The following is a 17,482-nucleotide window of genomic DNA, read 5'->3' as shown; positions in this document are numbered from 1 at the left end:
CGAATAATTATAAGAAAATACATATTGTTAGAAAGATACCAGACAACTATAATACGGTTCTTTATTTCAATTTAAGTGGAAACTAAAGATACAGCACTTATGATGGAACTGACATTAGAAAAAAAAACAAATAAGATCCGATGGAAATGTTTGAACTGTAAGCAATGATAGAAAAAATTCAACATTTTGAGTCTTGTATAACAAACTAATGGTCAAGTACATATTTCATAATTACTTGACAAATATAAGCTCATGCAAACCCGAAGCCTTAGATCTCTCTTGTATTGATTTACTCTGTGCTAAGCCTCTATCTTAACCACACTTACCGTTCTATCTGCATTTCTCATAGGACTAAGAAAAGTTTTTCTTCCTCCCCAGAATATTTCTTTCTGGAAAAAGATCTCACAATGCTTGCGTTGTTATATTTGTAGCAGGCTATACTCAGAGATGGGGTGTAATTTATAGCCTTGAGAGGGGTTTAAGTATTCGCAAACGGTTTCAGAGCCCTAGAGATCCACTTCCCTGACTCTAGAAATCTCTGAATTCTGATTCTTATTACAAGGAGCTTAAAATAGAAAAAGGAAATCAACTCTGGAATTCAGATGATAAAAGTTTAGTACCATAAGTTCTTTAATTAGATTAATTCTACTACTATTACTTATATTCTATGCTAGGTTATGGAGAAGGAAATGGCAACCAACTCCAGTGTTCTTGCCTGGAGAATTCCATGGATAGAGAAGCCTGGTGGGCTACAGTCCATGGGGTCACAAAGAGTCACACACGACTGAGCAACTAAATCACCATGCTAGGTTAAGCCCAAGGATTTTATTTTAGGTCAGTGTTACTAGAAAGCAAATCTTTAATTTTTCTGTTTTTCTATAAATAATGTACCTGTGCACATAACTTTATTATTCATTGAAAATAAAACAATAATTTTTCCCAAAGAATACTTTATAACTTAGAATAAAAGGAAACTAATTCATAGAGAATATTAAGTTTAATAATGGCCCCTAAAAGCACACTGATTTGTTAAATCAGTATTGGATTGGCCCAAGAGTTTGTACCATCGTACAGAAAACCCTGAATGAACTTTTTAGCCAATCCCAAAATAAATACATCTAACAAAGTCATAGGTTTTCATTGTTCTATTATGCATATAGGAGAAATGGGAAATGCCAATGATTGTATTCTATTCAGACCGAACAAATTTACAATAATTTGCAGATTAGAAATATAGAGATTCCAGGTACACCATGCCTCCTAGTATGAAAAATAGTAAGATTAACCATTAGAATTTCGGTTTCCTTTTGAAAATCAACGGAAAATTTTAGTTTCCTTTTGATCTTCCCTGGTGGCTCAGACGGTAAAGAGTCTGCCTGCAATGCAGGAGACATGGGTTTGATCCCTGGATCAGGAAGATCCTCTGGAGAAGGAAATGGCAACCCACTCCAGTATTCTCACCTGGAAAACCCATGGACAGAGGAGTCTGACAGGCTGCAGTCTATGGGTCGCGAAGAGTTGGACATGACTGAGCAACTTCACTTTCTTTTTCTTTGAAAATCATAATCACACAACACAGCAATAATTTATAAAATCTTAGAGTCTTGTGAGACACTTTGTTCAAGTTAGAAGTACAGATTTACTTTAATAGCTAACAAAACAAGTGAGCAAATATTTGTACAAGTTTCCCTATGACACAGGAGAATAACAATACGATTGTAAAAGATCTCAACTCAACATTTTGCCAAATCTTATTCTCTGAGCTAAATTTTGGATGCAAATCATAATTTCTCCCTAAACATACACAGGAAAGAAGAGATATCTTCTTTACCTCTTTTTTATACTCTTATGTTAATAGGCCAGGCTTCAGATTTCATGAGTTAGGCATATAAGGCAGCATGAGGTGGGAAAAGACAAGACTGTTAAAGTTCCATTTAAAAGAAATGGAGAATGGGTGGAATGGACTTTTAATTAATAACAGCAGTTTTCTCCTACATAATAAATTAGAAAACAAGAACAATTTCATTAATTATTAATTAGATCATGAGTTTTTTTGTTTAGCTCTTTGAGTTTTAACATGTCTATATATTGATGAAAAAAATACCAATTTCTTCCTAAGCAGTTTTAAGTTACTGGATTTCTGTTTATGTTTTTTTCTAGTGATACCTTCTGCATCCATTATTTCCAGGGCTGAGGATATAAATACTACAGTGTCCAAGACTGTAATCCACTGGAATAGTCAAACATCAATTGAAAAAGTTTCCTGTGAAATGAGATACAAAGCTACAACAAACCAAACTTGGAACGTAAGCTAAATTTACTTTCCTTTTACATGTAAGTGAGTAAAAGAAAAGCCAGCCAAGTCAATGACCAATGATCTATTTTACATGTTTTTATCTGACTGTTTGTGTGATATTCAAACTACTCTAGTTTTAATAATGATGCTTCCAAATAAAGAGGTGAGTTTCCTGAAAAGGTCCCTTGCCTTTTGTAAACCAGTAAATAGACAAATGTCCAACTAGGAGGGATTCATCTATTTAGCTACTTATAATTCAGTGTCTCAGGGTGAAATTTATATCAGTGATTATGAATATAAATGTAAGTATTCTATGCTGAAATTTACCAGGCATTCAGGAAAATACAATTTGTTCAAAAAGAGCTTCAGATTTATGGGTATCTCTTTTTAAATGAAAAAATGCACAATTCAAAATGTAAGATTTATTACTATATTAGTTTTAAATGAGCATAAGGTAAAAAAAAGTGAATGTCTAGGCAAATCAATCATCCTTAAACACCAGCAGCAAGTTAGCAAGTTAGTGTCTTAGGAGAGGCAAAGGTGCAAGTTTCATTAATAAAAATCATATCACATGGCAGCACCTGTGACCACTATAATAAAAGCTCACTATTTTGAACTATAGGGGAACAATAATCTGAGGAAAAAGTACCAATTTTGGTGTATTTGAAAAGAAATGCCATTTTATTACTTTCAAGTACAATAAACTGCCATTTGTGTGTGTGTGTGTGTGTGTGTGTGTGCACACGTGCACATGCGCACGCTCAGTCGTGTCAGACTCTTTGCAACCCCATGGACTGTAGCTGCTAGTTTAGTCAAAATAATTAGGGAATGGAGTTTATGGCTTTGCTTAATTATGAGTTATGTATCACATATTAATTTGTCAGTTTTCAGGGAGTTAAGTGAAATGATACACGTTTATTCTCTGATGATTAGCATGACTCCAAAGCCTTCATCATTCTGAACATGAATGAACTTTTGGTTTGCTATAGAAAGCAGTATGTTTAGGCAGTGTCAAAAAAATGAGGGTAAAACTATACTAACTTTACCGCATACTCTAACAACTACTCTAAATCCCCAATGCCAACTTGCTTATTTACCCTTGTTCATTTAAATGAGAAATGTGACATTTTAGTTGTTTAGATTACACTTTGATGCAAGTCCATGTTCTGCATCACTTGGTAAATACCCAAATAAAGATCCTGCTGGATTCCTTAACTACATAATTATGGCATTTGTGTTCACAGCAACTCCAAGCATAAAGCCTGGGATGAGCAAAATAAAAAAAATTCACAGCCAATCTTTTGCATATGTGGAATTTAGGTAAATTAGAAAACAACCCAAATGAAATTCTCATCTTAGACTTTGAGTGAGTGAGGCTTTACTCTAATAAGACACCTGGGTTCAATCCCTGGGTTGGGAAGATCCCCTGGAGGAGGGCATGGCAACCCACTTCAGTATTCTTGCCTGAGAATCCCCATGGACAGAGGAGCCTGGTGGGCTACAGTCCAGTCCATAGGGTCGCAGAGAGTAGGACATGACTGAAGTGACTGTGAACACACACATGGGTAGTGTCATGGTCATAGGATGACATAAGAATATGAAATTCCCTTATTTGGCACAAGTAGGAGGAAGTAATAAGCTATAAGAATGCTTAGGAAATAGAAAGGTGCTGTAGTATCAGTATCTTGTAATAGATTTTCAGAAACCGTTTTTTGGTTGAAACTTTTGTTCTCTGCTCCCCCTGGTGGTGCTTCATGTGCCACTGTGAAACTTGGTAACTTAGAGGTAAATTTGAACTCCTCAAAATGTTCTCTTTATCAGAAGCAGGCAAATGAAGGAGCTGAAAGAATATTTGTTACCTCATTTAATCTCTATCACAATATTTAGTGATAGGTAGTCTCAGCTCCATCACAGAAATGAAGACATAGGGCTTGAAAGAGCTTAAGCCAGGTTCTCCAAGCTTACAGTATTAGTACGGTAACTAAGAACCTCTCACAGACCCTACATTACTTTGGGCACAAAAAATTTTTGGAAAATGAAGGAACCGGTTTCAATCCAAAATCTGTATCCTATCCCTTTTACCATAATTTCTCCAAATGTAACCATTCACAGAGATGACCCAAGTCCAGTTGGTAACAGCCAGAATGAAGCTTTGTTTTCCACATGTGTTACCCATCAATTTCATCTGGATCATGCATAAAATGTTACCGTTACCTCCTTGTAAGGAGATGGGAAATGAGAGTCATGAAGAATAGGCAGATACAAAGGACTACGGATTTGCCCTACCACCTCAGCTCTGCCTCCATCAGATAATTGCTGGAAGGAAGTTCTTTACTTCAAAGTGGTGGGCAGTTACACAGAAAGCCTTGTGGCTAAGTGCACAGGCTCTAGAGTTCAAAGCGGGCTATGACACTTTCTAGATACAACCTTGGGCAAGTTCCTTAGCTTCTCTGAGTATCATTACTGCCACACTTAAAAGAAGACTAAGGTAAACACCCACCTCATATGGTTGTGCATGCTATGTGAGCATGCATGCTGAGTCGCTTTAGTCATGCCCAGCTCTTTGCAACCGTATGGACTGAAGCCCACCAGTCTCCTTTGTCCACGGTATTCTCCTGAAAGAGTACTGGAGTGGATTGCCATGCCCTTCTTCATATGGTTGTGGGGATGATTAAATGACGAGAGAAGCTAGTCCACAACCTGGAATATAGTTAATGTTCAGTAAATGCTGTTTGTTACTGCCACTCTTCATCTTAACCTCCAGGAGAGCCACATAGCAGGTGTGGCTGAGCCAAACATGCCCACCTGAAAATCAGAATCAGTGCACTGAGGATATTTTCACCTGTTTTTAGCTAAGCTGCATACATATTATAAGGTATTAGCCAGTCCTTCAGGTGAACCTGCAAGGCTGATGCCATGGGGAGAATATCTGCTTTGGTTATCTTCATCAGCTGTCTTCCTGATACCTTAAACTTGCATAAAAATTTGAGCTCACAATTCTCAATGGCGATCTTTGCACACTCCTATGCACCCATATCTCAGGAGTATTTGCTCAGTTTACATGTGTATTTCCTCATCTTTTAACTGTGAGCCCCTGGAAGACAGGGCTGTTCCATAATCATTTTTGTATTTGCATTGATATTTATAATGTCTACTTCACACAGATAATATTTGGACACATCAACTATTAGTATGATTATCTGCCTTTAATGGTGCCAAGAGCAGTGACAGTAAAGTAGGGAAATCTTGACTATAAGTTCAAGTAAGTGAATTAACGGTGACTCAAGTCTCTGATGAAGCTAGATCAGGGTATTGGCAAACTTTTTATTCAAGGGCCAAATAGTAAACAATTAAGGCTTTTCAGGCCATAAGATCTCTTTCTCAGCTATTCAACTCTGTATTTATAGCATGAAAGCAGCCATAGACAATATGTAAATAAATGGACATTGTTGCATACCAGTAAAATTTACTTATGCACACATTTCCATGCATCATCAAAATAGTCTTCTTTGGACTTTCTTTCAACCATTAAAAAAATGTAAAAACCCTTCTTAGTCCTAGGCTGCCCAAAACCAGGCATCCACTGTTTTCTTGGAATAGCTAATAGAACAACGGGCAGATAGCAAAGGGTCAAATCCTTGGCCTTCACATTTCAAAAGTGTAAGTGCTTGTATAGGACAGAAAACTTGTAAGAACATGTGATTTGCCACCAACCAGTACCTATTGTATAGCACATGGAACCCTGCTCAATGTTATGTGGAAGCCTGGATGGGAGGGGAGTTTGGGGGAGAATGGATACATGTATATGTATGCCTGAGTCCCTTCACTGCTCACCTGAGACTATCACAACTACTGTTAATCAGTTATACCCCAACACAAAATAAAAAGTTCAAAAAACCAAAACAAAAAGAACATATGATTAGTCACAAATAGATTTCTCAATCCCCAACCCCCTTCCCTCTCATACCAAACACTAGCTAAAGGCTCCAAGGGCTTCCCTGGGGGCTCAGTGGTAAAGAATCCACCTGCCAATGCAGGAGGCTTGGGTTCAACCCCTGGTCCAAGAGGATCCCACATGCCTCAGAGCAACTAAGCCCGTGTGCCACAACTACTGATCCTGTGTCTAAAGCCCAGGAACTGCAACTACTGAGTCCACACGCCACAACTACTGAAGCCCACATGTGCTGGAGCCCATGCTTTGCAACAAGAGAAGCCGCCGCAGCGAGAAACCTCCACACGGCAACTAGACAGTAGCACCCGCACGCCCCAGCGACAGAAAAGCCCATCCAGGAACGAAGGCCCAGCACAACCGAAAATCAATAAATATGGGAAAAAAAGAGGCTTCTGAGCAGATAGAGGAGGAAATGGGTTGGTACAGGGGAAGAACAAAAAACGTATAGACTCAGATGTTTAATGAGCAGGACCCCTCAGCCTGTGCCATGCTCCAGGCTGTGGGGTCAGAGGCAGTTAGTTTATAGAATGCTGAATAGGGTGAGAGTCTTCCCTTCACCCAAGGATGCTCCCAGAAACTTAGGTGTAAATCTAAGAAAAGCAGTACCTCAAAATGATGGAGATTAAGTTTCCAGGCCTCCCACCTTGAGAACTGAGGCTTTAAAAAGAAATTAGCTGCTATAAAAATGAAGTTATATTTCTGTCACTTGAGATCATACCCTCTGCATCGGAACACAATTAAGCCCAACTCTCTCTCAATGCCTATTTTAGCCTCTGAAAGTATTATTTTGAAGTACCATCTTGAGCTTGCAAGGCCCTAAAGAGTCACCTGGTTTGTTTCTTAGCAGAAACAACTTTTAACAGTTCCATAAATTTTTTCTATTTTAGAATTCTGGCTGTAACTTTAGGGTATTTCTCTTCTTAGAGGACTTGTCTACAAATATAATGGCAAGAGACATACGGGAGAATAGTGCATATGGGAGCTAAACTTTTGGCACTAGTCAAATCTCTCCTGTATCTCAGGAGAGCCCAGGAGCCTCTACTCAAATTTAAAAGAACAGAAAATTTCAGGAGCCATGGGTAAAAATGTGGCTTATGGAAACTCGGAATGATATCTTTCAGGGAACATGATGTCCCAAAACAGACCTTTATATAATTTTTACAATTTAAATGTATTGCAAGTTTTAAGACATATTAAGAGTGGGTTTTAACAGAAGAATCTCTAAATGATGTGAATACCCTGTTTTGTGTGTGTGTACATGTTTGTGTGTTTTAATCGTGATAGTTTTAACTTTCTCTTTCATGGTCATTGCTTTCTTCCAATTGCTGTTAATAAATAAATGCTTTTCTAGACTTTTTTCATGCTTAACTTTCAATTGTGCCTCACTGTTTTCCAGTAGATCCACTTATTACAACACACTAATGTGCTGTGTGAGTACCTTGGTTTCTCTCTCCCTTCTGAACCAGCTTGTCTGGGGATCCTTTTTCATTATATTTTATGGCAGGTTGTAGCGCCCCAGAAACATGACTTTTAAGTTAATCCCTCAGCTTTTTTTTTTTTTTTTTTTGCTTATCTTCCATTGGATTTTCACAGTTCAACGATCTTAAATGTTTTGTTTTGTTTTCATACATATCCTTATAGAATGCATAGATCTGCAATAAGCAGCAATTGAACAGCTTAGTTTGTAGGTAATTTTTTCTAAAAGTCATCATTAGCAAGTGAAATGATTTCATCACTCAGAAAGAATTATTGATCTAAATACCCAACTGCAGAGAGACAGGAACAGACAGACAGATGGGGAAGGGAAGAAGGACTGAATTCAAACAGTAGCTATCAGGTCTCCCCTCCTCTTATCCTATTAAAATCAGCTGGGTCAAAATTAAGAGTATATTACGTGCTGGAATTTCTTGAGATTTAAAAGCTTGAGAGAGTTGTCAGACACTAAGCAATGTGTATTTGACTTTTAAGGTTAAATAACATGTATTTGATTACTTATGACTATCTTTTATACAAAGTACTCTATTTCTGTTTCCCCAGGGTTGAGAAGGGTCTGGAACATAATATGTCCCCATATGTTTCTACTAATAATTGTTTGTTTTAAAAGCCTACTGCATCATTTCTTTATGGTACTTCACTATGGTTATTGATCTATTTTAGGTTAAAGAATTTGATACCAATTTTACATATGAGCAACAGTCAGAATTCTACTTGCAGCCAAATGCTACATATGTATTTCAAGTGAGATGTCAAGAAACAGGTAAAAGGTACTGGCAGCCCTGGAGTTCACCCTTTTTTCATAAAACTCCTGAAATAGGTGAGTGTATTTCTATATTTATCTCTTCGGCTTTTCTTTTGACTTTTGTCTCTCTTCCAAGTTTTTTTTTTTTTTTTCCTCCCTGATTTCTATCAGAATTGACAAAACTATTCTAGGGCAGGTCAGTTAAGTTCAGTTGCTCAGTCATGTCCAACTCTGCAACCCCCATGGACTGCAGCACGCCAGGCTTCCCTATCCATCACCAAAACTGACTAGGGCAGGTGATAACATTTAAATTGTTATTTGGCTTTGATTTTGTTAAGGCTGACTACAATTTATGTAATGGTTCTCAAATATTTCAAGATGTAACAACCAGCTGGGGGTGCTTGTTTAGTATGCATGTTCACTGTGGCTGCTCCCAGAGTGTCTGAGTCCATGATTTGAGGTAGAGGGGATGGGGGCTGTCAAATATCCTGGGTAACTGTCAGGCATGTAATCCCCCTAACCCTTGTTTTAAAAAAGAGTTTAGTAAGAGTTACAGTACACTATTTAGGCCATTCTGATAAAATATATTCTCCTTAGGAGAAACAAAATTATTCAATAAAGATTGATTACTTACTATATGAAAAGTAAACACAAAAAATTAAAACACTTCAACATGAGATTTTTTAATTCTCTTCTCAGTATAACCTAGCTGAGCTATTGTTTATTTTTAGATATTTTTCTGCTCTTAATATTATTCTGTTTATTTTCTAGTCATTTAAACATTATTCTGTAAAAGCTTAGCCAGGGAATTCCCGGTTGGTCCAGTGGCTAGGACTCTGCTCTTTCATTGCCAAGGGCATAAATTCATCTGGTTGGGGAACTAAGATCCCACAAGTTGCAAGCACAACCCTCCAAAAAAAAATTAAATTAAGAAATAAAGTCTATTTGGCTAAGATTTTATTTTTAATTGTAAGTAAATAATAAAATGAACCTATCGTAATTGTCAAAATACTCCATGCTGGTCCCAGTCTTTATCTGGAAGATGTTTCTGTACTGTGGGTAGCTTACACACTAGATTTAAAATGTTCTTTTCAGAACGGAAGGATTTATTTGTAATCACAGCATTGTTAATGTCATTCTTACATAATATAACATCTTGGAATTATTTTATGTTTTCAAAGCACTTTGACATACATTGTAAATATTAATGACTACCAAGTAAGCAGAGGGAGCCATAGAGCCAAAGATAAGGTTAAAAAGTTCTTTTGGTGCCCTCTATGTACACATTATTAAGGGAATCATTTGCAATATGGGTTATCAGTTCTCTCTCTTTTTTTTAAGTAAGTTTTTAATTTAAGGTATTCCAACTTAAATTGATATTGTTAAAATTCCTAAGACTTTTGATACCATTTTAGAACAGTCAGAATTTAGTAGATAATCCAGTTATTTTAATGAAATCTAGAATTGCTTAGCAAGATTATTCAAATTGATAATTAACATTTTCTTACCATTTATTATAGTATACATAAGTGTGTTTGAACTTACATCAGACAAATTTAATAGTGAAATTGGCATCATTTTACAAATGAGGAAACTGTAGCATGATTTGTTTCCTTGCTAGTGAGTAAAGAGCAGTTAAAGCAGAATACAGGTTTTCTTACCACCAGCCCTTAGCAATCTCATTGATTTCTTTCTTTAAGTAATTACAGTTGACTCTTTAACAATATGGGTTTGAACTGGGTGGATTCACTTATACATAGATATTTCTCAATAAATAATAGAGCACTACACAATCTGTGGTGGATTGAACTCACAGTGCAGAACAGGATACAGTGGAACCAAAAATAAAGAGGGTCAACTATAAATTATACGAGGAGTTCTGGCTATGTGGAGGGTCAGCACCCCAACCCTTGTGTTAGGGGTCAATTGTACCTCGAAGTGGAACAACTTACAGAAATATCCTCCAAGTACAGTCAGCTCTTCACATGCATGGGTTCCACCTTCATGGATTTAACCAACGAAGGGCAGAAAATATTTGGAAAAAAAATTCCAGAAAATTTGAAAAACAAAACCAATTTGCCTCACACCAGCAACTACTTCCTTGGAAGAAAGGAATGAAAAACCTAGACAGCATATTAAAAAGTGGAGACATTACTTTGCCAACAAAGGTCCATATAGTCAAAGCTATGGTTTTTCCAGCAGTCACATATGGACTTGAGACTTGGGCCATGAAGAAGAATGAATGCCGAAGAACTGATGCTTTTGAACTGTGGTGTTGGAGAAGACTCTTGAGAGTCCCTTGGACTGCAAGGACATCAAAACAGTCATTGATATCCTAAAGGCAATCAATCCTAAATGTTCATTGGAAGGACTGATGCTGAAGCGCCAATATTTTGACCATCTGATGCTGACTCCTTAGAAAAGACTCTGATGCTGGGAAAGATTGAAGGCAGGAGGAGAAGGGGAAGACACAGGATGAGATGGTTGGATGGCATCACTGACTCAATGGACATGAGTTTGAGTAAACTCCAGGAGATGGTGAAGGACAGGGAAGCCTGGCGTGCTGCAGTCCATGGGGTCCCAACGACTGAGAAACTGATAACAACAGCAGCAACTACTTCCATAGCATTTACATTGTATTTACAACTATTTACATAGCATTTTATTGTATTGAGTATTTTAAGTACTCTAGAGATGATTTAAAGTATATGGAAGGATGTGCATGGGTTAAGGGCAAATACAAACTCCATTTTAGTTAAGGGACTCAAGCTTTCCCTGAGTTTGGTATCCAAAGAGGGTCCTGGAACTAATCCTCCATGGATACCGATGGACAACTGTATAGGACCACAAACCACAGATGTTCTCCTTTAAAAGTAAAGGTTGTAAGCTACACACAGAAAGAATGGGGACATCACAGCTACCCTACAATTCTAAATTTAAAGTCTTTATTTCCTAAGGGAAAAATAATCACTCAAGAGGCAAAAATGCCAGCTGAAATTAAATCTCTCTGAAAACTTGCATCTGTCCAGGACTAACATGTTAGCTAAGAGGAACTGTAAACTATTCTCTTGGTACAAATTCCTTTCTAAGACACATTAAACAAGATACAGGAAAAATGTGTTAGGGAAAGTGCTAGCATAAAATCATTTTGAAAAATTATCTCTTTTTTTCTATTTGTAGAAGCAATGCAAATCTATTATAATCTGCAACCTAGAAATAAGTATTGTTTACATTTTAATGGATTTAATACTAGTTTTTTCCCATACACATATTTTTTAAATGGTTGGTGCTGTGGTATAAGTCCTGTTTTATATCCTGATTTTCTTACTTAATCTACCTTGTTGAGTTTAAAAAACCTATTTAATGGGTGCACTTCAGTTTATGGATGTAATATAATTTAATCATTTCTCTAGTTAAACAATATCTAGGTTATTGCATTTTTCCTTTATCAATAAACTTCTTTGAATAGCTTTGCATATAAATTCTCCTTCTGCCTTTAGGTCTTATTGGATCAAGAGTTGAGCATATTTTAAGATGCTTAATGCAAGTTGCCAAATTGCTTTTCAGTAAATCTTTAATATCAATTGCTTTTTAAAAAAGGTATCCATGAAAACAGTCATTCCTTTAAGCTGTTCATGAAATGTTCATTTGTCCTATACTGCATATCAGGCACTTGCTAGGTACTTGCATAACTTCAGTCAGTGAAGGAGACAAAGATCCCTTAATCCTAAAGACAGACAAAGCAAAAGTCTAACCAAAAGCACACAGCATTATAAACAAACAATAAATCAAAGCAGTAAGAATTAAACCTCACCACCGAAGTCTGAATTGCTTCATAATGGAAAAAATAAAAAGATAGTTTCTGTAATACTTTAATTAACTTGCTTAGTAGTGGGGTTTGGGGCCAAACTTTCCTGGTAATTTATTTATTTATGAAGAAACATCACTTTTTGGCCTTTTGGCTAAGATCAAGTATGAAGAAACACAGTCCAGGCAGTAATCCTCCCTTCATGGAAGAATTTCCTGTTTTGGTGCTCTAAAATTCTTATTTGTGTACCACTAAATAGATTCATCCTTGTAACAATGCGTTTTCAAAATTTTGCACAGATGGCACCGCAGGACAAATCGTGACGTAGGTATGGCTTTCCTGCAGACCCTAGCATTCTTCTGTATCACTTTCCCTTGGATAGTGCCTTTCCTTGGCTTTTAAAAACCTGGTCTCCAAAAGAAACCAAATTAAATCATTTTATAGTATAACCAAATTATAATAAGGGTTAAATGACATACTCGCTTTTTCATCCTTAGAGTATTTAGACTTCAATGGAAAACAAAGCCTTACACAGTAGCCCCCCCAACCATATGGGTGGGGAATATATTCCAAGACCCCCAGTGGAGGCCTGAATCCACGGATAGTGCTGAACCTTATATATACTATGTTTTTCTCCTGTAAATAAACATAAAGTTTAATTTCTAAATTAGGCACAGCAAGAGATTAACAACAATAACTGGCAATAAAATAGAACTATAGCAATATACACATAATATACATTGTGTGAATGTAGTTTCTTTCTCGATTTCAAAATACTTATTGTGCAAATTTAATGCCTTTTGCATCTTAACTAAGCACTCAGCACACACTCTGGCTATAACTTTTGCAGTTTGAGGTATGACAGCAAAACTAGCATAAATTTCTTTTTACTTCTTCATAATTTAAAGGACAGAAGATTTATTCTTACCATACAGCTTGGCATAGAACTATTTTTCTTTCCTTATTGAGAGTTTTCATCTTTTCGCTTAAAGGAAGCACTTTACAGCTTCTCTTCAGCATATCCAAATTTCCAGCATCACTATGCTTGTTCTTTGGGCCCTTATTATGTAAGATAAGAGTCACCTGAAGATAAGCACCATAATACAGAAAAGTTGTTTTGATAACCACGATGGCTACTAAGTGCCTGACAGGCCCAATTCGTGGATCATTCATATCCAGGGTAGGATGGAGCTGGACAATGCAAGATTTCATCATGCTACTCAGAATAGTGCACAGTTTAAAATTTAAAAATTCTTTATTTCTGGAATTTTCCATTTAATAGTTTTGGATCCAGGTGACCAGGGTAACAGACTGAGGAAAGCAAAACCATGGATAATGATAAGAGGGGACTAAAAAAGAAAAAATAAATCAATCTCAGAATATACTTTCAGACTTCATGGGACAAATTTCCCTGTATTAGAGGCTACTATGTTTCTATCCTGGTATAATAACAAGAGGCTAATTCAGTGGCTGAATCCAGGTGACTTCAGGATAATAAATAATACAGCTAACATTTATTGGATGCTTATTCTGTGTTGGGCACTGTGATAAGAATTTTACTCATCACTGCAGCCCTATAAAACTGTTATTCCAATTGTACTGAGGAGGACGAGGCTCAAGGAGGTTAAGAAGTTTGCTGAACATTATAAAGCTGGTAAATGGTAGACCTGGGCATGAGTCAGGCTGCAGGATTCCAGCACTTACCCTGTAGTTCTGCTGGTCTCCTTCCTAAGAGGGTCCCTTGTTAGCCTCCTCTGGATCACCTAACGAAATCCTCCTCTACACATTAGCTAATATGCCAACGGAGCTTCTTTTAATTCTTTTAATGTTTGTTATGAAATGCAAATACATGAGAGAAGAGGGAACCATAAGATGCTATCAACTGTTTCCACTGTGGCATGAATACCAGATGTGGAAGCAGGTTTGTGTTAAAGTGATGAGAATGAATCCATAGGAACCTTGGGATGGGATAGGGCAGTCAGAGACAAGGACAAAGTACAAGTGGAAAAGGTGACCTTGCCCAAGACAAGGCACCATAGGGAAATTCACAGTGTGTTTTTCCAGCTGGAACTTGGTTCAGTAAAATGTCTTGGAAGCAGTGCTTCGCAGAGGATCATCTGCATTAGAAATGCTTGGGTACCAGTTAAAAATACAATTCCTCAGCATCTATCAAGTGGTATTTCTGCAGCATCTATCAAGTGGTATTTCTGCAGTGTGTTCTGGAGGTTGGACACACCCTTTAAGAGGGAGAAGTGTGTGGTCAAAGAGGGTCAGAACTGATTGCCCAAGCCATTGCCTTAGTAACATGGTTTTGGGGGGCAAAAAAGGGTGGGTACATGAGAATCTCAGGCCATTCTCTCTAGTATTATCTGGTTCCACCTCTGCCTCCTTTTCCTCCTGCCCACCACTTCCTCAGTCCCTGAGCACCCCAGGATCTCAAGAAGTATAGGATGAAGGGCCATGGCTCCAGTGAACCATCACGTTCCAAATTATCCCCTCGGCCTAGCCCTCTCTGCCTCTGGATATGAGGTTTCAGCAGAGGCACTGAAAATTTCCAGGGGCTGCTGAAACTGGAGCTTCTAGACCACCAACCTGGATATTCACTGCAACAATTCTTGGAGTCATTAAGCAGTGCAGAAATAGCACCAAAAGGGAAAAGATAGTTTGTTGGCACAGAAAACTTGCACTGAAAATATGAACGTGAATTTCCTAATTTCACTCCTACTGATGTGAAAAACTGTGAGAAGAGGACTTCTAGGCAGGAGTGTTTTTCAGTTCTGTTGTAATACAGATCCTTTTGTCATGAAGAAAAGTTACAGGCCTTCTAACCCCTTTAATGACAAGTTAGAGGCCTGAGGGAAGGGCAGTTACATTTCACAATGACTAATTAACTTGGTTGAATTACAACTTGCAGTAGAAAAGTTTCCCAGAGAAATCATAGTCTTTTTTTTTTTTTTTTTTTCTGGAGGTTCTCCAGAGGAAGGCAAGTATAAGCAAGATATTAAACCACATTGTTCTTTGTTCTCACAAAATACCATTGGTTGTATTACCAGTGACTCAGAGATTCTCATTAATTTTTCAGGATTTTAGTGGTTCAAAAAGAAAAAACAAATGTTATATCAATGGAACCAGATATAGGTGATAATAAATACAATGCAAATTAGAAGTGGCACACAGAGTGTACTTTGTAAAAATTCTGTTATTTGTAATTAAGAGATTTCTGATTCATTCATATTAAGATGGATTATAAATTTGTAGGTTTGTGGTTACTAAGCTGGGTTAAACATATATACACAATGTTCTTTGAAATACTTATGATTTTAGATCCTTCATCTGGATTTATTTAATCTTCTTTGGGTCCTGTCCTTAGTAAACCACCAGGGTTTTGTAGAATAAAGAACAATTCATAAGAGTTTCACAATCTCTCTGAGGTCTGCAATCAAATAATAGAGAATAAAGATTATGCTTTTCCATGAGGAAGTCGTAATCTCCTGTGATAGTTTCCTATCACTTCTATTAGAAGTTAGAATAAATTCAGTAACTGAAAACAATGCAAATGTGTTTTCTAGCAGTTTTGGAGGTGAGCAATCCAAAATAAGCATCACTGCACCAAAACCAAGGTATTGGCAGGACTATGCTCCTTCTGAAGGCTCTCAGAGTCAGTTTCATGCATTTTCCAGATTCTAGAGGCTGTCTGCATTTCTTGGCTTGCAGCCCCATTTTTCATCTTCAAAATCAGAAGCATAGCATCTGCCAATCTCTTTCTCAGACTCTGATCCTCCTGTCTCCTTATAAAGACCCTTGAAATTTCACTTCTGAATATAGGATAATCTCCCCATCTCAAATCCCTTTTGCCATATAAGGTAATCTATCCACAAATTCCAGGGATTAGAGCATGGACATCTTTGCATGGTCAATATTTGTCCTACCATGTCTCCTCACCTAACCACCCACTACCTAAAATTGCAATGTTTACCCACTACAGAATTTTTCATGGTGATTGGGTGTAAGCAAAAGAAATAAAATCTGGTTTTCTGAAGCAGAAAAGGAATTAATTATTGGAACGACAGCTGGAAAGTAGTAGAAAGGCTGGTAAAATGGTCACAGATAGGATCCAAGGGATGGGGGCAGCCAGAAGCACAGCCAAAATCTTAGCCGGGGAAGATCTTGTGAGGACTCTGCACCTGGCACTGTGCTCTCTGCCACTGCTTCCCTGTGCCCCAGATACTCCACTGGTGCTGCTGTTACCAGACTCTGGATATAGCTATCGCATCTACATTGGATTCTAAGTAATTTCCTGGAGCCATGTGTGAGTGGATAAGAAGGGCATCTGATGAGTGAGGCTTAGGTCATCTGCTTTCAGCTACTTGCTGGCTGGGAAGGGGGTGGGATGGGGTAGGGAGAGGGTTTCTCTGCTCCACTGAGGCTACCACAGTGGGAAACCCCACCTGCCTCCTACCTCCTCTAGGATGCCCACAAAGAAGTAGGTCCTGCAGCTGGGCAACTGAAAAATGGCAAATGTCCACTAGACTGTTCAGACTAAGGAACAGGTACATGCTGGGCTTGATAGCCAGGTTGCACCTTTGAAGAATCCTGAACCACTAGGTAAAATTGGAAGCTGCCCATGCTTGTGCATAGAGTTTGCTACACTTTGATATCAGATCCTCACCTCTGTGAGATCCATGTCACTCAAGAAAATGTTTAGGTGGCTGCCATTTTTTTAACCTTTTCCTTCTCTTATAATTTCTCTTTAATGATATGACCGCCATACCCAGATTTCTTACCTTCTTCTCCCTCAACTGTAAGGAATATAAGCATGAAAATAATCCCTTGAATATGTCTAGGCACGACCTCCTATCCTTAATATACGAGGATAACATGGTAACTCATGAAATGATTCATGGTTCAACTTGTTTTTCAAGGCGTGGTAGAGTTTATTCTGACGTATCCTTTTCTCTGCCCAGGGCTTCTGGTGACTATTTGATAGTTCTGCCTACTGTCTTTTGCTTTGCCATCTGACATGACTATAGTCAAATCTTTACCCTTGGCCCAAATAATGTTGAATTCCAACCATAAAACTAAACTGGCCTAGGACGATAGCAGGTAAATGCTGTGAAACAGTTGAGATTATTAGAATAAGGAGAATAAAAATAAAGAAATCACAAGGAGATGCTTATGTTTTAAGAC

At 37.7% G+C, this 17,482-nt stretch overlaps 1 protein-coding gene across 1 annotated transcript in view; it reads left to right on the top strand.

Moving 5' to 3' along the window:
• Nucleotides 1-17,482, top strand: part of IL23R (interleukin 23 receptor) — a 61,049-nt gene that overhangs the window by 26,473 nt on the left and 17,094 nt on the right. Inside the window, exons 5-6 of the mRNA XM_052638176.1 lie at nucleotides 2,161-2,306; nucleotides 8,406-8,562. Coding sequence (XP_052494136.1) covers nucleotides 2,161-2,306; nucleotides 8,406-8,562 — 303 coding nt within the window. The remainder of the gene's footprint in view (nucleotides 1-2,160; nucleotides 2,307-8,405; nucleotides 8,563-17,482) is intronic.

The sequence above is a fragment of the Budorcas taxicolor genome, chromosome 3 (assembly GCF_023091745.1).
Source record: "Budorcas taxicolor isolate Tak-1 chromosome 3, Takin1.1, whole genome shotgun sequence".
Lineage (NCBI taxonomy): Eukaryota > Metazoa > Chordata > Mammalia > Artiodactyla > Bovidae > Budorcas > Budorcas taxicolor.
Note: the sequence above shows the minus strand (reverse complement) of the source record. Positions and strands in the feature narration are given on the sequence as shown.